Raw genomic sequence first — 20,603 nt, 5'->3', positions numbered from 1 at the left:
AAGGGGAGGACCATCCTCAGTGAATTTCATAAAAATACAAATGGTAAAACATTAAAAAAGTTCTCATTTTTTGAAAAAACTATACTAAATATATTCACGTCACAAAATAATTGATTAAAACACACTGTTTTGCAATGAAGGTCTACAGTAGCCTCAACAGCACTCTGTAGGGTAGCACCATGGTGTAGCCGGAGGACAGCTAGCTTCCGTCCTCTTGGTACATTGACTTCAATACAAAACCTAGGAGGCTCTTGGTTCTCACCCCCTTCCATAGACTTACACAGTAATTATGACAACTTCCGGAGGACGTGCGCCAACCTATCAGAGCTCTTGCAGCATGAACTGACATGTTGTCCACCCAATCAAAGGATCAGAGAATGAATCTGGTACTGAAAGCATAAGCTACAGCTAGCTAGCACTGCAGTGCATAAAATGTGGTGAGTAGTTGACTCAAAGAGAGGGAAAGACAATAGTTGAACAGTTTTGAACAAATTAAAGGAGAAGCAAGAGAGAGAGATTTTGTTTAAAAAAAATAACTTTCAGTTTCACATAGCAAGCGAATGCAGCTAGCTAGTTTAGTCTACTCAAAACATCTGGCTCAAACAGAGGAATGCTATGTTAGCTAGCTGTCTATGACTATCCAACACAACACTGGAACTCTTCCAAGTCAAGGTAAGCTTTTGGTTGTATTAATGTATTTCCACCGGGGCCCGCCGGTGTAACCGCTATACTGCTTAGTGACTGTAACGTTACTGCATGATTGTAGGGGGTTTACTAACGCATTAGTTCTATTAGCTATGTTGACTAGGACGTTACTTTAGCTAATATGGTGACAACAATGTAGGCTGTGGGTAACGGTTAGGATATGGTTTGAAAAGGTTTTTTCGCCTGGTCACATACTGCTGATGTGTTGTGCATTGAAGTCCACAAACGAAGGGAAAAGGTGAGTGAACTGTGTTTACGTGTGATCAGGGGTGTATTCATTCCGCCGACTCTGTTGAAAAACGTTTCTTAAAGGGAACGAAACGGGGATAAACATACCTGAATTTGTCCAATAGAAACTCTTGTTTGCAACTGTTGGACTAATGATTACACCCTAGATCAGCTAGATGCAGGCAAGAGTGTGCAAGGCGGTATTGACTGTCGCTGTCTGTCCATGTGTCACCTCAACATTTTCTCTCACCTGTGTGCAGCCACCTTGTAAACTTTCATTCATTGGCTAGGTTGTAACAACCTCATGATGGGTGTAGGGAAAATTTTAGTATCACGTAGTAGCCTGAACCTATCGATGTTATATTGAACTGGGTGAATGGAATATGAATGACAGTCATCCAATATGCTGTAATAGAAATAAGGCCATGCTCATAAAAAAAAAAAAAAAGTGTCCTCCCTCATCATAAACTGCACTGACCGCCACTGGTGGGGCGGCACCTGCCAACCTTTCGCTAGGTCTCTCGTGACATACTGCTAGTACACTGCTAGATGTGATTCTGGGTTTCAAGAGCAATCGTAAACTGGCAACAATATTACAAATGTTACCGTATGAAATTGTTTGTGGAGGCGTCACCGGCTGGAGCGCCCTTATGTATGTATTTTATAAATTGTCAAATAAATGTAATCAATCAAGGCTGATTTCTGTACGTGCATGTGCGTGATTGCGATGGTCATGTCTGCATGTGTGTGTGTGTGTGCGTGCAAGGTTGCACGCAATAAGTATGCTCTCGTTTTTTACACTACCTCTGTGTTAACTGTTAAAGTGTGTATGTAGCCTTTACAGTATGTGTGTGTTGACACACCCCTACCCCCAGATTAGTTTGACTGAGATTTTAAGATGAAGTGGAGCTCTTCCAACAGCAATATTAGTCTAAATCCATTGAAACTTTAGCCTGGCAATTTACACTCATCATTTATTAAGGAAGATGAATCTTTCAATGGGACGGGAGGGAGTTGACCCTGAGTTTGACCTGCCCCACAACGTAGACCTGCCGCTCGTATCATGTCACTCAATGGAGATCTCTTTATGACAGACTGCAGTCTTTCTGCAATAACACATTCAATGTTTGTATTGTGTGTTTGTGTGTGTGTGTGTGTGTTTAGTGGTGACATAAGCCGTGAATGGGAGAGAGAACTTGCCAGGTTGTGTAACATCTGTTTAGCTCTGCACCAGATGACAGCATGGTCAATCACAGTGTCAGGCATGGGGAGGAAAGCTCTCCCTGGAGTAAACACTCCACGCTTGCAGTCTAATTTTGTAGTAACCGTCTAAAACCCAGATGAGATTATCATTGTGTGTGTGTTGTACACTGACAGTCTTGCGTAAGGGGAGTCAGACAGACACCCAAGGCGATTATAGAACGCTTTGTCATCAGTGGCCTGTTTGTCAGATTAACTGACGTGGTGGAGCAGACAACATCCTGAAATATGATGTAGCCCAGGTATAGAACCAGTACTGGAACAGACAACACCCTGAAATATCATATGGTCCAAGGATAGAACCAGGATAGAACCAGAACAGAGTCTGGCACTCTTGATAGGAGCTGTTTGTGTATGCCCCCCTGGAGTTTTGGCTGCTATTGCACTTTTCACACACTGAGACGATTTTGTTTGTGTTTGTTTACGGCGGTGTTCATATCGGCACTCCAGCTGAGTATGACGCTTATTTTCTGAAAGATATAGCGGTAAACAACTGTGTGTGTTATATCCTATGTATTCTCTCTGTAAGCAGGCAGTTCAGTTGAATCTCGGTCTTGCTTCTACTGTCATCCACCAGTGGGGCTTAGTTCTAACACGTATCACCACTGCCCCCTAGTGGACGGGACTCGTCCTGCACCATGTGTTCTTTGCCTCAATTGTAATTTCTCTGAATCTCTCCTAGTCCTATCACACCTTGTCTTCGTAAAAATGTCTCAACACAGGAAGCACTACTCTTATCATAGCATTTTTTTTGGATCGGTTAATGGTTGTTGAATTGTGTCCTGGTAATGAAAGATATGTCCTTCCTTCTCCTCCTCATTAGTTTGGCCCACCTGATTCTGTCACATTACATTCATTAACTTCTATTGCCCACCTGCCTCAGTAACAGGGTGGCTCATGCATAAGTAATGTGTGTGTTAGGCAGTGAATAATTTAGACTCAGGAACAGCGAGTCTGTGAACCAGGTAGAATGGATGAGTGTGAGACTGCTGTAATCATAGCTATGGAGATAGAAACGGTTCAAAGAACATGAAAACGAAGGCGGGTTCACACACACACATTTTAAATACATTATTTGAATCCACAAATCACATTACATCAAGAAGGTCTTGGATACATGGACACTGAAGGATGCAAGGATACACATACACACAGGAGATGTAGCGTTGTGTCACAGACCACTAATTTCCTCCTCAAGCTAAATGCAATTAATACACACGCACACACACACACACACATACACACACACACACGCACACATACACACACACATACACACACACACGCACACATACACACACACACACACTTTAGCAGCTGGGTGGGGATTGATGCAGAAAAGATTACATACGTACATTCAGTGTTTTTCTGCATGTGTGCACGTGGGCGTGCCCGTGGGCGTGTGTGTCTTCACCTGGCACTGCATATCAATAGAGCCCCCTCTGGGATGTAAGTGTGTGTCCTGTCGTGCATATCAACCTGCATCATTTCAAACACACACGGGCTCTGTAGGGACGCACAGAGGTCACAGGTTTTTGATTAAGTAAGCCAAGTACCAACAGCATGCTTTCTGTGTGCCCCAGCAGCAGAAAAGGGGTTACAAACAAACACAAACACACATACACACTCCAATTTCCCTGCGTACACCACCCTACACTGTCGCACCTGACTGGGTAATTACTTTTCCTGTTCCCTTTCCTGGTATGGATCTCGACTGGTGGTTGGTCGATGTAACTCTCTTGTGAGATTAAAAGCAGTGTTTTGATTTATGGCCGGAACATACAGTACTCTTCATTTTAGGGATTTTATGACAGCATCGAGCCAAACTGACTGCATTGCAATTGATGTTTGGGTCAGTATTTAATATAACCAATGTATCTGACGCAGGTCTGCACTGGGTGTTGTAATGTGGTTCCATTGAAACACATATTAGGTTTCTGTAAGGGTTTCATCATCTTCATTATTACTGAAACTAAAGGACATTTCTCTGGTTCTTTTCCAGAGGAGATCTTCCAGACCCATATTGCCCACTGGTGGTCACCGGATGGTGCCCGGCTAGCATATGCTACCATCAACGACACCATGGTGCCCAAGATGGAGATCCCCATGTTCACAGGAACTACTTACCCTACTGGGAGGGAGTACCACTACCCTAAGGTTAGAACAGTATGATTACTAACCTAGTACTGACTGAAAACCACTACCCTAAAAGCCAATTTATGCTTGATCCGAAAATGTGGTCGGAGCCTTCATATGGAGGGTGTGACGCAATTGCGGAGCCTCTGGAGGCATGCAGAGGCCACATCGAGCTCCGTACTGCATCCCCGTGCACCTCTCACATTTTGTAACAATGGCTCCGTAGCTCCGCATTGACATGATTGGCTGACAGTAGGTGGGGGCGGTACGTCCTGTATAAACACAAACTCACTTCCTTGACAACTTCCTTCACAATAGCTCTGCTCCCCTAAGCGCAAGAAGTATGAAAGCCCTGACGTCTGCGGAGGCTGCGTCGCAGTAAATGCTGTACGGCCAATGCAGACGTCGGATTGACCATGCAGAACCTTTAAGGTTAGAACAGTATGATTACTAACATAGTACTGACTGAAACCCACTACTCTAAGTGACGAAAGGGACTAGGGCTAGGATGAATGGGCTGACTGTAAGTTAGGGTCTGGACTGTTGCTGCCACCATGGTGCATCGGTCAGAATGCAATGAGGAGATGGAGATGAGGAATCCAGGGTTAGGGGTATTTATTATACACAGTTGAACAACAGAGGCACAAAACGTGCACGGGGGGGGGGGGGGGGGGGTTTAAGGATGTGGTGGCTTTCTCATATCACACACAAAGGAAGGAAGGAAAAGGGCCGCCCCGTGGCATCACCGAGCAAGAAGCATTACTAGTGAATAGGAAGGAGCACTGCTTCTGTGGGAAACAGAGGAGTGAAGGTAGAAGAGAGGTGATTAGGGAGTGGGAACAGGTGTGGAAGGAAGGGGCGTGGCCTAGGGTAATTGGAAGCAATTGGAGTCCTGTAGGGGTGCGATGACCCTTCACAACCCTAAGGTTAGAACAGTATGATTACTAACCTAGTACTGACTGAAAACATGTACTCTACTGTGCAACACTACACTGCAGTAAATTGTACCACCGCTCAAAGGTACGTTATCATTAAACACACATAAAGGTAAAACAAACTATCTTGGGAAATGGGAAAATATACCAGCATGGAGTTAATTCTGTCTACAGGCTGTCCTCCTGAGGCAGATGCACTTAAAATGTCCAATAAGAACAGTTATTTTATTGATGGCATTTGAACTCATATAGTCTCTCTGTCCTCTTTGCCTCCATGCAGGCTGGGGAGGAGAACCCAGTCATCTCTCTGTATGTGGTCAACCTGAATGGGCCCCTGCACACCATCGAGATGAGGAGGCCTGAGGACCAGAGGATAGGGTACATCACCCCTACACAATACTACTCAACTGCTGATAGTATAAAGGCCTAATACATTTAACAGACACTCTTATCTCCCGAGTGGCGCAGTGGTCTAAGGCACTGCATCTCAGTGCTAGAGGCATCACTACAGACCCTGGTTCGAGTCCAGGCTGTATCACAATCCGGCCTTACAGGAGCAGTTAGGATGAAGTGCCTTACTCAAGGGCACATCAACAGATGTATCACCTAGTCGGCTTGGGGATTCGAACCAGCGACCTTTCGATTTACTGGCCCAACACACTTAACCGCTAGGCTACCTGCCTCCCCACTACTACTACTACTACTACTACTACTACTACTACTACTATATATAGCATGGTTATATACCCTTATGGCTTTCAAAGGGATGAACTCTGTTACACATGCAGTGTGTCAGCTGGACATTCCTAGTCCTTTATCCTAGATTTTGTATTTGCATGAATAAATGTAGAGTCACAATAACACTCTTGTTTCGGTTTGTGTTGGACAGAGAGGACTATGTCACTATGGTGAAATGGGCGACTACCACCAAACTGGCAGTGAACTGGTTAAACAGAGCCCAGAACATCTCCATGCTCACGCTGTGTCAGGCCACTACTGGCATCTGCACCAAGGTGTGTGTCTGTGTGTGTGTCTGTGCGTCTGTTTTTCAGCCCTCTTCATTCGCTTTTCTTATGCTTATGAATTACTTTTCTTTCAAATTGTCTTTTTAGAAACATGAGGACGAGAGCGAAAGTTGGCTTCACAGACAAGTAAGAAACAAACATGATTCAAGTACAAATCTTGTCTTAGGGCTGTTAAAGGTAGACTCAGCGAAATGCCGTCGCCGTCATGCAGCACCGCAGATATTGCGATGAGCGAGATGCAAGACACTCTCACAGTCACACACAGTATCTTTGCATGGCCACGGGTTCGCTTCACGCTGTTCACAGCGTGGTAGCCACGGGAACAAAACAGTGGAGAAGTTGAGCCTCACGCTTCAACGCTCTTAGTTGTTGCGGAAATTGACCCACTATGCTGTTTACTTTCTGCATCCACGTCATATCGCGGAGTCTACCTTTAATCTTATATATCTTTTTAGTAGTGCTACAGAGTGGAATGCCACTCCATCATTTCTAGATATGTTAGAAATATGTTTATATATGTGTGTATATATATATATGTGTTCTATGGCTGTTGTGCAGAATGAGAAGCCGCTGTTCTCCAAAGACGGTCTGAAGTTGTTCTTCACCAGAGCCATCCCACAGGGAGGCAGGGGCAAATTCTTCCACATCTCCATGTCCATCACACAGGTAATGTACACTCCCCTTCTACACACTCTCTTCTGTGTTCTGTATGAGGGCTTCCATACGCTAGAATTGCTGCCTACAGCATAGCATAGATAACACCCACTTCCGTAATATCTTCCAGTAGCTCAGAAGTTAGTTCAACAAAGTGTGCACTCCTAATGTGACAAGAAGACATTGAGTCCAGTGATTTTTAACATGCAGTATATGTATCTCCCTTCCCTCTCTCCCCCCTCTCCCTCTATCTCCCCTTCCCTCGCCCCTCTCCCCCTCCCCCTCCCTCTCCAGCCCAACACCAGCACAGACACGCTGCAGTCGATCACATCTGGAGACTGGGATGTCACCCAGGTCCTAGCCTACAACGAGGACAGCCAGCTAATGTGAGCTCCCAGACGCAGCTGGGCCACACACACACACAGACATATGCACTCACACGTAGTGTACACACATTTATGCTGTGATTATGACACAAACACCCACCCACAGAACCTAAAACAAACAATTCAACAAACCTCTCTCTCCTCCCAATCTCTCTCCCCCTCTCGCTCTCTCTCTCTCCCTCCTCTCTCTCTCCCCCTCTCGCTCTCTCTCTCCCCCTCCCCCTCTCCCTCTCTCTCCCCTCTCTCTCTATTCCTCTCCCTCTCTCTCTCCCCTCTCGCTCTCTCTCTCCCCCTCTCTCTCTCCCCCCTCTCTCTCTATTCCTCTCCCTCTCTCCCTCTCTCCCTCTCTTCCTCTCTCCCTCTCTCCCTCTCTCCCTCTCCTCTCTCTCTCTCTCGCTCTCTCTCCTCTCTCCCTCTCTCTTCCTCTCTCTCCTCTCCTCACTCGCTCTCCTCTCTCTCTCTCTCTCTCTCCCTCTCTCCCCCTATCTCTCTCTCCCCTCCCCCCTCTCTCCCCCTCTCTCTCTCCCCTCACCCCTCCCCTCCTCTCTCTCTCTCTCAATTAAATTCAATTTCATTTCAATTTAAGGGCTTTATTGGCATAGGAACATTGCCAAAGCAAGTGAAATAGATAATAAACAAAAGTGAATAAACAATAGAATATTAACAGTAAACATTACACTCACACAAGTTCCAAAAGAATAAAGACATTTCAAATATTATGTCTATATACAGTGTTATAATGATGTGCAAATAGTTAAAGTACAAAAAGGAAAATAAATAAACATAAATATAGGTTGTATTTACAATGGTGTTTGTTCTTCACTGGTTGCCCTTTTCTTGTGGCAACAGGTCATAAATCTTGCTGCTGTGATGGCACACTGTGGTATTTCACCCAATAGATATGGGAGTTTATCCAAATTGGATTTGTTTTCGAATTCTTTGTGGGTCTGTGTAATCTGAGGGAAATATGTAACCAAAGCTAGCTCAGCTACAGCTCACCTACAAAATATACTTTGAAGAGTGATCTTGTTTCTGTCAGATTTGTTCCTGGCCTACTTTAGTAAAAATAAAAAATATAAAATCCTCTCTGCATCTCTCTGACATCATATTTAATTGATGTTACATCCCTTCCAGTGGCAAGATTACACTACTGTTGGAACTGTCTGTTTATACCTCCCCGAGGCGACATGTTTCTGTTCAGCTGTACTGCTGGAATCTTTACACTAGCCTACTTTCAATCTCACTTTGTAGACTCCTTACATTTGTGACTACTGCAATGTTTCAATTATGTAATGTTGCGTGCACCCATGCATTTGTTTTTTAATGTATTAGTTGAACATACGTCCAACTTTAAATGTTTATTATGTATCTTGCAGATACTTCTTGAGCACTGAGGATGATCCAAAGCGAAGGCACCTCTACAGGTAACACATACATAGCTCTGAATAACTGTCCATAATGCTGTTCTCTTCTGTTGTGCCTAGCTCTGTTGCCCCCCCCCACCCAAAAGAGATTGGTTTCTTTTCGTTTCACTTGGTTACAATTTAGGTGCCTGTTGGCCTGCATTCTTTGAGGGACTTTGCTCCCCGTCTGAATAATAATCTAGGAGAAAGACTTCAAGATTCAAGTTTTATTAGTCATATGTACAGGATACACATGGTCCAACAAAATGCTTACTTACAGGTTCCTTCTCGACAACGCAACAACAATAAGAAATAATAAAATATAAGAATACGAACATAAAGTAAATGGCTCAGTAGAATAGAATACACATTTTAGCATAAGTATAATACAGGAAGGCACAATTTATAGATCAATATTTAAATGTTTTTGGGGGAAGGGGGCATTGGGGGGCAAGTAGACCAGCGGTTAAGTGCATTGGGCTAGTAACTGAAAGGGGCCGGTTCAAATCTCCAAGCTGACTAGGTAAATAATCTGTCCATGTGCCCTTGAGCAAGGCACTTAACCCTAGTTGCTCCTGTAAGTCACTCTGGATAAGAGCATCTGCTAAATGACCCCCCCCCCCCCCCCCCCCAAAAAAAAAAGGGGTTTGGCTGAGTGTCCTCTTGTTGTGTTTGTAGTGCGGACACGGTGGGCCCCTTCAACAGACGCTGTCTCTCCTGTGACTTCTACGAAAGCTGTGGCTACGTCAAAGGCTCCTTCAGCCACAACATGAGCCTCTTCCTCCTCAGCTGCAAAGGTGGGAGACACCGGTTGGTCAGTTTGTCGATGGGTTGGTTTGTCTGTCTCTCCCGAAGGGAATCTATTTTTTTTTTCAATCATATGAACCTTTGGCCTCTCACTTCTGAGAGATGCACTAGTAAAGACACAATGAATTCAATGCATTTGTTGGTTACAGATTATATTTGGTCACAAACACAATCATTTGTGCAGTGTATTTAAACCTCTACAATGCCTCTACCAGAACTCCTGCATTATTTCAACATGGGGCTATGGGTCCAATAGCAGCATCCCAAAGATTGTCATCCTCTCACTGAACTCCCTGGAACCACACAGGACAGCCGTGTTTACTGAGCCTGTCTCTATCAATCAATCAATCAATCAATCAATTTTATTTTATATAGCCCTTCGTACATCAGCTAATATCTCGAAGTGCTGTACAGAAACCCAGCCTAAAACCCCAAACAGCTAGTAATGCAGGTGTAGAAGCACGGTGGCTAGGAAAAACTCCCTAGAAAGGCCAAAACCTAGGAAGAAACGCTAGAGAGGAACCAGGCTATGAGGGGTGGCCAGTCCTCTTCTGGCTGTGCCGGGTGGAGGTTATAACAGAACCATGCCAAGATGTTCAAAAATGTTCATACAGTGGGGAAAAAAAGTATTTAGTCAGCCACCAATTGTGCAAGTTCTCCCACTTAAAAAGATGAGAGAGGCCTGTAATTTTCATCATAGGTTCACGTCAACTATGACAGACAAAATGAGGGAAAAAAATCCAGAAAATCACATTGTAGGATTTTTAATTAATTTATTTGCAAATTATGGTGGAAAATAAGTATTTGGTCAATAACAAAAGTTTCTCAATACTTTGTTATATTCCCTTTGTTGGCAATGACACAGGTCAAACGTTTTCTGTAAGTCTTCACAAGGTTTTCACACACTGTTGCTGGTATTTTGGCCCATTCCTCCATGCAGATCTCCTCTAGAGCAGTGATGTTTTGGGGCTGTCGCTGGGCAACACGGACTTTCAACTCCCTCCAAAGATTTTCTATGGGGTTGAGATCTGGAGACTGGCTAGGCCACTCCAGGACCTTGAAATGCTTCTTACGAAGCCACTCCTTCGTTGCCCGGGCGGTGTGTTTGGGATCATTGTCATGCTAAAAGACCCAGCCACGTTTCATCTTCAATGCCCTTGCTGATGGAAGGAGGTTTTCACTCAAAATCTCACGATACATGGCCCCATTCATTCTTTCCTTTACACAGATCAGTCGTCCTGGTCCCTTTGCAGAACAACAGCCCCAAAGCATGATGTTTCTACCCCCATGCTTCACAGTAGGTATGGTGTTCTTTGGATGCAACTCAGCATTCTTTGTCCTCCAAACACGACGAGTTGAGTTTTTACCAAAAAGTTATATTTTGGTTTCATCTGACCATATCACATTCTCCCAATTCTCTTCTGGATCATCCAAATGCACTCTAGCAAACTTCAGACGGGCCTGGACATGTACTGGCTTAAGCAGGGGGACACGTCTTGCACTGCAGGATTTGAGTCCCTGGTGGCGTAGTGTGTTACTGATGGTAGGCTTTGTTACTTTGGTCCCAGCTCTCTGCAGGTCATTCACTAGGTCCCCCCGTGTGGTTCTGGGATTTTTGCTCACCGTTCTTGTGATCATTTTGACCCCACGGGGTGAGATCTTGCGTGGAGCCCCAGATCGAGGGAGATTATCAGTGGTCTTGTATGTCTTCCATTTCCTAATAATTGCTCCCACAGTTGATTTCTTCAAACCAAGCTGCTTACCTGTTGCAGATTCAGTCTTCCCAGCCTGGTGCAGGTCTACAATTTTGTTTCTGGTGTCCTTTGACAGCTCTTTGGTCTTGGCCATAGTGGAGTTTGGAGTGTGACTGTTTGAGGTTGTGGACAGGTGTCATTTATACTGATAACAAGTTCAAACAGGTGCCATTAATACAGGTAACGAGTGGAGGACAGAGGAGCCTCTTAAAGAAGAAGTTACAGGTCTGTGAGAGCCAGAAATCTTGCTTGTTTGTAGGTGACCAAATACTTATTTTCCACCATAATTTGCAAATAAATTCATTAAAAATCCTACAATGTGATTTTCTGGAAGAAAAATTCTCATTTTGTCTGTCATAGTTGACGTGTACCTATAATGAAAATTACAGGCCTCTCTCATCTTTTTAAGTGGGAGAACTTGAACAATTGGTGGCTGACTAAATACTTTTTTTCCCCACTGTAAGTGACAAGCATGGTCAAATAATAATCAGGAATAAATCTCAGTTGGCTTTTCATAGCCGATCATTAAGAGTTGAAAACAGCAGGTCTGGGACAGGTAGGGGTTCCATAACCGCAGGCAGAACAGTTGAAACTGGAATAGCAGCAAGGCCAGGCGGACTGGGGACAGCAAGGAGTCACCACGGCCGGTAGTCCCGACGTATGGTCCTAGGGCTCAGGTCTCTCAGTTGGCTTTTCATAGCCGATCATTAAGAGTTGAAAACAGCAGGTCTGGGACAGGTAGAGGTTTCGTAACCGCAGGCAGAACAGTTGAAACTGGAATAGCAGCAAGGCCAGGCGGACTGGGGACAGCAAGGTGTCAGCATGCCCGGTAGTCCTGACGTATGGTCCTAGGGCTCAGGTTCTCAGAGAGAAAGAGAGAACGAGAGAATTAGAGAGAGCATACTTAAATTCACACAGGACACTGGATAAGACAGGAGAAGTACTCCAGGTATAACCAACTAACCCCAGCCCCCCGACACATAAACTACTGCAGCATAAATACTGGAGGCTGAGACAGGAGCGGTCCGGAGACACTGTGGCCCCATCCGAAGAAACCCCCGGACAGGGCCAAACAGGAAGGATATAACCCCACCCACTCTGCCAAAGCACAGCCCCCGCACCACTAGAGGGATATCCTCAACCACCAACTTACAATCCTGAGACAAGGCCGAGTATAGCCCACAGAGGTCTCCACCACAGCACAAACCAAGGGGGGGCGCCAACCCAGACAGGAAGATCACGTCAGTAACTCAACCCACTCAAGTGACGCACCCCTCCTAGGGACGGCATGAAAGAGCACCAGCAAGCCAGTGACTCAGCCCCTGTAACAGGGTTAGAGGCAGAGAACCCCAGTGGAGAGAGGGGAACCGGCCTGGCAGAGACAGCAAGGGCTGTTCGTTGCTCCAGAGCCTTTCCGTTCACCTTCACACTCCTGGGCTCTACCTCGTTCACTTTTAATCCCTCACTCCCCTCCTGCCCGCTTTCATTTATTTGACGGGATTGTGATATGATTACAGCGCTGTGAGAGATTGCCTGGCCTACTTTGCAGACTCGGAGCCGCAAATGTTTGTTTCTAAAATGTTCCCAATTTGCTAAGTGCATCTATCATTTTATTATGTGTCCCTTCCTAGTGCAGCGCTGTGGTTTAGGAGACAGAGAGTGTTTCTACAGGGGCTTGTTTGTTTGGAAGCCAGCTCCTGAACACTGCAGAAGTTATTTGGGTTGTGTTCAATTAATTGAATAAGCTAACAATAGCCTCCCCAACAATAGCAAGGAGGTCTGGACAGCATATTTTGTGCTTGTAGAAAAACATGTTAAATAAAACATTATTTGTAGAGGCTTGAATCTGTTCTCTGCAAGCAGATAATGTCAGGCTTTCAGACTTTAATCAATTATGTTTTGATGTTGTGTTTGAACTTCTTCAATGGCTTAAACCATGGGTTTGTGGTTTTGAAAGAAAAATGCAACTTTGAGGCTGGACTATATTGTGCCTCAGTCTTCTATTGTCAAGGTGCCATTTAAATGACAGATTCTAAAGGACAGTTTATTGAGTTCAAATGATTAGATGATAAATTTTTTGCAAGTCTTTTTGCAAGTCTAGATGGAAATTGATAATTAAATAACCCTTTTCTGTTCTCTCGCTTCCCCTAGAACTGTGGACTGTGGGGATACATGTTGAACCATGCAGTCACTTGTACATAATAAGGAGCCACATAATGTACTCATAAACCTAGACAGAGACAGAGTAGTGTCAAAACAAACTAATGGACACGTATCTTGGTTTGAATGCAAGAGGAATGCCTGATGTCCATGTCTTTTTTGGTCATCTTTGTTTCTGTTTTGGTCTTTCTCCAGGCCCTGATGTCCCGTTTGTAGCAGTGTACAGCACACAGGACAGACAGAGTGAGTATTCTAGTTAGGATTCTGTTTGGATTCTTTCAAATGAAAAATTGATCATCAGATGAAATCGGTCACACCCTGTTTATCTCTCCAACACACCACACATCCTCTATCGAAACACACACACTAGCTCCATTATACTGAGATCTGATTTCTGACTTGCCATGTAACTGTCAGGAAGCAGATGATACGTGCTAAGCCATGATTTAGCTGTCCCAGACACGTTTTTTGAGATCGGAGACAAAATCCCCATGTTGTTGCCTACACTGGCCGAGCGGCTGTCACCGACGCTCGTTTAATGTGAGCGGGTCAGAGACGCAATCTGAGGGCTACCGATCCCGTCTTTAAGCTGTCCGAGATGTCACGATATATTTAAACATGTTTGATTTTATCGGCACAGAATCTGCAATGCTCTTGTATTGTGAGATGTGCAACGACACGTTTTGAGAACGGTGATCAGCAATAGCCAATGAGAGCTCGCCAGTGAGATGATCACATCACCCAGAATGTGTAGACTCTGGAGCAGGAGCGATGACTACTACTAGGATGCATTTGTACTTGCCTTTAACCAAAGCCCCAAAGTGTCAAATTGTTAAAGCTCTAAAGTTCACCAGCAATGTTATTCAATTCAAAATGGTGGCTAGATATTTCAACTCTGTATGGCAAGCGTGAATGTCTGACTGAAAACTTATGAGGCAGCTTTGAGCCACAGCTCGTTCTAGCGATGTTAACAATCTAATCACATCATTGTTTTGGCGAGAGAATGTGGCGATATGGAGAATCCTCACGACCAAGTGAATAATCTTGTAGTGTGTGACCCCTGTATGTGCCACATCGTTTAGTGTGTGACCCCTGTATGTGCCACATCGTTTAGTGTGACCCCTGTATGTGCCACATCGTTTAGTGTGTGACCCCTGTATGTGCCACATCGTTTAGTGTGTGACCCCTGTATGTGCCACATCGTTTAGTGTGACCCCTGTATGTGCCACATCGTTTAGTGTGTGACCCCTGTATGTGCCACATCGTTTAGTGTGCGCACCACTACGTTGGAAAGACAAAAAACGACATGAAAGAGGATTTTGAAAGTTGTGTGGTGTACAGCCGGCATTAGAGGGACACCATGGGGGAGATGAAAGACACAAACACACCTGTAGGACATCCACTCCTCTCCATGAATAAACATCACCCCGAAATACAGTTCTTTAACACCGTAGAAATTAAACAACTGTATCTATCTATGTGTTTACAGACCACAGAATTAAAGCCCTCCCCTCCATCCCTGATTCACAAAATGACCACCCACAGCTGTGTGACCTCATCAAACTGGGACAGCATACTAAGACTTTGGCAGCACAACAAGGCCACCTCTGCTTTCTGCTGAGTCACTGTTTACAGCCTCAGCCCAGTCTGTTGGCAGCCATACTGATTACATTACCTAGCTGGATGGATGTCCTCATAACAACACGACCTTCACACTGTAATGAAAGACTATAAATCAAATGTTATTTGTCACGTGCTGAAATGCTTACTTACAAGCACTTAACCAACAATGCAGTTCAAGAAATAGAGTTAAGAAAATATTTACGAAATAAACTAAAGTAAAAAATAAAATAAAAAGTAACACAATAAAATAACAATAACGAGGCTATATACTGTGTTTGTTTACTGTTGATTACAGCATGTACACTTGGAGGAATAGCCATAACAATGTGTACAAAGAGTACTAAATAGCCTATTCTGCAGTCATATTTTACAGCATATAGTAAAGTTTAGGGGCAAAGGGAAAAACTAAACTTTTGGCAGGAACTCTGCTTTCTAACTGGAATCTTTAAAGTTGTTCTGAAATTGGAATTTAAGTGCTGTGGGGGGGAATAACAACCTGGCTGCATTTCCTGTGTTGTGTACTCTGAGGAGACCACACACATAGACAAGGTCAAAGAGAAATACCTCTTACAACCAGTCAGACAGACAGTCAGGAGAGAACTCTCTCCCTGACCAAAACACCCACTCGTTTTTTACTAGTCCAATCTCAATCTAAGCATGCCAAGATAAGCCTCTTTAAGGCTCGTCTCGTGGTAGCCAGCCATTCTGAAGTCTTCATTGATATTTACAGCCTACATTGCTGTTCTGTCTTTATCACGGTGTGTCAGTGCAGGGAGGGATGGATGTCTCTGCATTCTGGTCCTTTCCCTCTGTTCTCTTCTGCTATGTCTCTTGCTGTAAGCATGGTTTCATCACAACTTCCAGCCCAACGTTCTGCCACAACACCCTTTGAACACACTACACTACGTGCCCTTAGACCATGGTAGCCATAGCAACCTTAGCCATAGACTAAGGCCATGATGTTTGTCACTGCAGAGGTGTTTGACCTGGAGACCAATGAGAATCTGAGGATGAGTCTGGACTCCATGCAGATGCCCCAAGTGGAATACAAGGAGATCACCATGGAGGATTACAGTATGTTATGTTCCGCTCTAACACTAAGGGAGATTTCAACAGCAGATCTGTCTTTTAAAGTCTATTTTCTTCAGATGAACAGAAAATGAAGCTGATGAACAAATGAGAATTGTGTAGTGGCAGTATAATCATATTGTTACACATACTGATCACTTTCTCATGTTGTGTAGCACTAACGATGCAGATCCTCAAACCTGCCAGCTTTGTGGACTCATCACACTATCCTCTGCTTCTCCTCGTGTGAGTATGCACACACACAACTGCTCTAGTATAAAACATATAGCTATCCATCTCCACAGTTTCTCATCAGCTGTTGACACACAGAGGTCTTCACCTCCTCCGTGCCATGTGAGGACAAGTTGCCTCATCTGGAGAGATAATCACCCACCGACTCAGTGCTTTAATCAGGGCTATTCATCTAAGGCGGCGACGTGGCAACTCTCTCTCCTTCGCACTACCAGTAATTACACTGCAAACAAGAAGGTCTCCATCCCCCCTTTAATTAACCCTCCTCTCCTGTCCTCCACTATGACACCATCTGACTCCATGCCCTTGCCTAAAGGTTGGAGAAACATACACTAGACTAGATTCTTCAGTCACTGTTTCTAGTCTTTTCACCCTGGCTCACGTCTGGATGAAGTGGCACTAAACTATAAACTAAATAGTTAAACTATTAACTATAACTATAAAGACAATGCGTCCTTTTCTCTATCTTTGCTATATATAGAGAGAGAGAGTGCAAAGCTGTCATCAAGGCAAATGGTGGCTGTTTGAAGAATCTCAAATATAAAATATATTTTGATTTGTTTAACACTTTTTTGGTTACTACATGATTCCATGTGTGTTATTTCATAGTTTTGATGTCTTCACTATTATTCTACAATGTAGAAAATAGTAACAATAAAGAAAAACCCTTGAATGAGTAGGTGTCCTAAAACTTTTGACCGGTAGTGTATATATGTGTATATATATAAAATCACCTCCAGTTTAAACGGGACCATGAGAGGTGTGTGTGTACATGTGTAATTATTGATTTTAAAGAGAGAGAGAGAGTGAGAGAAAGGTGAGTTATAATAAGGACTAAACATGCCTCCTTCCCTCGTCACCAGCGACGGCACCCCCGGTGGTCAGATGGTATCAGAGCTGTTCCACATGGACTGGGCCACGGTGCTGGTGAGCAGCTTCGGGGCCATGGTGGTACGCTTCGATGGGCGGGGTAGCGGCTTCCAGGGGACCAACCTGTTGCACCGCGTCCAGAGGAAGCTGGGGGTGTTTGAGGAGAGGGACCAGCTGGAGGCCCTCAGGTAAGTACCTTCAACTGCGGCCCGATTCTCCACCCTTCTCCTAAGTGGTGCACTTGCAGTCATGGATTTAAAAGCATTGGATTGGTGTAATAATTGTCTGGAGGGAGTTTCCACCATTGTTAAATCCATGATGGTAAGTGTACAGCCTTGGACTTCTCTGTCACAAGACAGACTGCCCTAACACTGCCATATGAACTGAAGAGCAGCCAATAGGCAGAGGTCTGGATACAGTGGCTTGCGAAAATATTCACCCCCCTTGGCATTTTTCTGATTTTGTTGCCTTACAACCTGGAATTTAAATGGATTTTGGGGGGGGTTGTATCATTTGATTTACACAACATGCCTACCACTTTGAAGATGCAAAATATTTTTTTTTTGTGAAACAAACAAGAAATAAGACAAAAAAACAGAACTTGAGCATGCATAACTATTCACCCCAACCCCAAAGTCAATACTTTGTAGAGCCACCTTTTGCAGCAATTACAGCTGCAAGTCTCTTGGGGTATGTCTCTATAAGTTTGGCACATCTAGCCACTGGGATTTTTGCCCATTCTTCAAGGCAAAACTGCTCCAGCCCCTTCAACTTGGATGGGTTCTGCTGGTGTACAGCAATCTTTAAGTCATACCACAGATTCTCAATTGGATTGAGATCAGGGCTTTGACTAGGCCATTCCAAGACATTTAAATGTTTCCCCTTAAACCACTCAAGTGTTGCTTTAGTAGTATACTTAGGGTCATTGTCCTGCTGGAAGGTGAACCTCCGTCCCAGTCTCAAATCTCTGGAAGACTGAAACGGGTTTCCCTCAAGAATTTCCCTGTATTTAGTGCCATCCATCATTCCTTAAATTCTGACCAGTTTTTCAGTCCCTGCCGATGAAAAACATCCCCACAGCATGATGCTGCCACCACCATGCTTCACTGTGGGGATGGTGTTCTCAGGGTGATGAGAGGTGTTGGGTTTGCGCCAGACATAGCGTTTTCCTTGATGGCCAAAAAGCTCAAGTTTAGTCTCATCTGACCAGAGTACCTTCTTCCATATGTTTGGGGAGTCTTCCACATGCCTTTTGGCGAACACCAAACATGTTTGCTTATTTATTTATTTAAGCCATGGCTTTTTTTCTGGCCACTCTTCCGTAAAGGCCAGCTCTGTGGAGTGTACGGCTTAAAGTGGTCCTATGGACAGATACTCCAATCTCCGCTGTGGAGCTTTGCAGCTCCTTCAGGGTTATCTTTGGTCTTTTTGTTGCCTCTCTGATTAATGCCCTCCTTGCCTGGTCCGTGAGTTTGGGTGGGCGGCCATCTCTTGGCAGGTTTGTTGTGGTGCCATATTCTTTCCATTTTTTAATAATGGATTTAATGGTGCTCCGTGGGATGTTCAAAGTTTCTGATATTTTTTTATAACCCAACCCTGATCTGTACTTCTCCACAACTTTGTCCCTGACCTGTTTGGAGAGCTCCTTGGTCTTCATTGTCCCGCTTGCTTGGTGGTGCCCCTTGCTTAGTGGTGTTGCAGACTCTGGGGCCTTTCAGAACAGGTGTATATACAGTGGGGGAAAAAAGTATTTAGTCAGCCACCAATTGTGCAAGTTCTCCCACTAAAAAATATGAGAGAGGCCTGTAATTTTCATCATAGGTACACGTCAACTATGACAGACAAATTGAGGAAAAAAAATCCAGAAAATCACATTGTATGATTTTTAATGAATTTATTTGCAAATTATGGTGGAAAATAAGTATTTGGTCACCTACAAACAAGCAAGATTTCTGGCTCTCACAGACCTGTAACTTCTTCTTTAAGAGGCTCCTCTGTCCTCCACTCGTTACCTGAATTAATGGCACCTGTTTGAACTTGTTATCAGTATAAAAGACACCTGTCCACAACCTCAAACAGTCACACTCCAAACTCCACTATGGCCAAGACCAAAGAGCTGTCAAAGGACACCAGAAACAAAATTGTAGACCTGCACCAGGCTGGGAAGACTGAATCTGCAATAGGTAAGCAGCTTGGTTTGAAGAAATCAACTGTGGGAGCAATTATTAGGAAATGGAAGACATACAAGACCACTGATAATCTCCCTCGATCTGGGGCTCCACGCAAGATCTCACCCCGTGGGGTCAAAATGATCACAAGAACGGTGAGCAAAAATCCCAGAACCACACGGGGGGACCTAGTGAATGACCTGCAGAGAGCTGGGACCAAAGTAACAAAGCCTACCATCAGTAACACACTACGCCGCCAGGGACTCAAATCCTGCAGTGCCAGACGTGTCCCCCTGCTTAAGCCAGTACATGTCCAGGCCCGTCTGAAGTTTGCTAAAGTGCATTTGGATGATCCAGAAGAGGATTGGGAGAATGTCATATGGTCAGATGAAACCAAAATAGTAAAAACTCAACTCGTCGTGTTTGGAGGACAAAGAATGCTGAGTTGCATCCAAAGAACACCATACCTACTGTGAAGCATGGGGGTGGAAACATCGTGCTTTCTGCAAAGGGACCAGGACGACTGATCCGTGTAAAGGAAAGAATGAATGGGGCCATGTATCGTGAGATTTTGAGTGAAAACGTCCTTCCATCAGCAAGGGCATTGAAGATGAAACGTGGCTGGGTCTTTCAGCATGACAATGATCCCAAACACACCGCCCGGGCAACGAAGGAGTGGCTTCGTAAGAAGCATTTCAAGGTCCTGGAGTGGCCTAGACAGTCTCCAGATCTCAACCCCATAGAAAATCTTTGGAGGGAGTTGAAAGTCCGTATTGCCCAGCGACAGCCCCAAAACATCACTACTCTAGAGGAGATCTGCATGGAGGAATGGGCCAAAACACCAGCAACAGTGTGTGAAAACCTTGTGAAGACTTACAGAAAACGTTTGACCTGTGTCATTGCCAACAAAGGGTATATAACAAAGTATTGAGAAACTTTTGTTATTGACCAAATACTTATTTTCCACCATAATTTGCAAATAAATTCATTAAAAATCCTACAATGTGATTTTCTGGATTTTTTTTCTTCTCATTTTGTCTGTCATAGTTGACGTGTACCTATGATGAAAATTACAGGCCTCTCTCATCTTTTTAAGTGGGAGAACTTGCACAATTGGTGGCTGACTAAATACTTTTTTCCCCCACTGTATATATACTGAGATCATGTGA

The 20,603-nt window shown here is 44.3% G+C and overlaps 1 protein-coding gene across 1 annotated transcript in view; it reads left to right on the top strand.

Moving 5' to 3' along the window:
- LOC311104449 (A-type potassium channel modulatory protein DPP6-like) overlaps window positions 1-20,603 on the top strand; it is a gene marked incomplete at its 5' end in the record, with an annotated part of 187,995 nt that overhangs the window by 159,112 nt on the left and 8,280 nt on the right. Inside the window, 12 exons of the mRNA XM_084146287.1 lie at window positions 4,196-4,350; window positions 5,545-5,642; window positions 6,154-6,277; window positions 6,377-6,415; window positions 6,848-6,955; window positions 7,238-7,329; window positions 8,706-8,753; window positions 9,411-9,529; window positions 13,649-13,696; window positions 16,052-16,150; window positions 16,321-16,390; window positions 17,260-17,454. Of these exons, the coding sequence (XP_084002413.1) occupies window positions 4,196-4,350; window positions 5,545-5,642; window positions 6,154-6,277; window positions 6,377-6,415; window positions 6,848-6,955; window positions 7,238-7,329; window positions 8,706-8,753; window positions 9,411-9,529; window positions 13,649-13,696; window positions 16,052-16,150; window positions 16,321-16,390; window positions 17,260-17,454 (1,195 nt within the window). The remainder of the gene's footprint in view (window positions 1-4,195; window positions 4,351-5,544; window positions 5,643-6,153; window positions 6,278-6,376; window positions 6,416-6,847; window positions 6,956-7,237; window positions 7,330-8,705; window positions 8,754-9,410; window positions 9,530-13,648; window positions 13,697-16,051; window positions 16,151-16,320; window positions 16,391-17,259; window positions 17,455-20,603) is intronic.

This window comes from Coregonus lavaretus (assembly GCF_964263955.1).
Source record: "Coregonus lavaretus genome assembly, chromosome: 2".
NCBI lineage: Eukaryota > Metazoa > Chordata > Actinopteri > Salmoniformes > Salmonidae > Coregonus > Coregonus lavaretus.
This window is presented reverse-complemented; position numbering and strand designations above follow the sequence as displayed.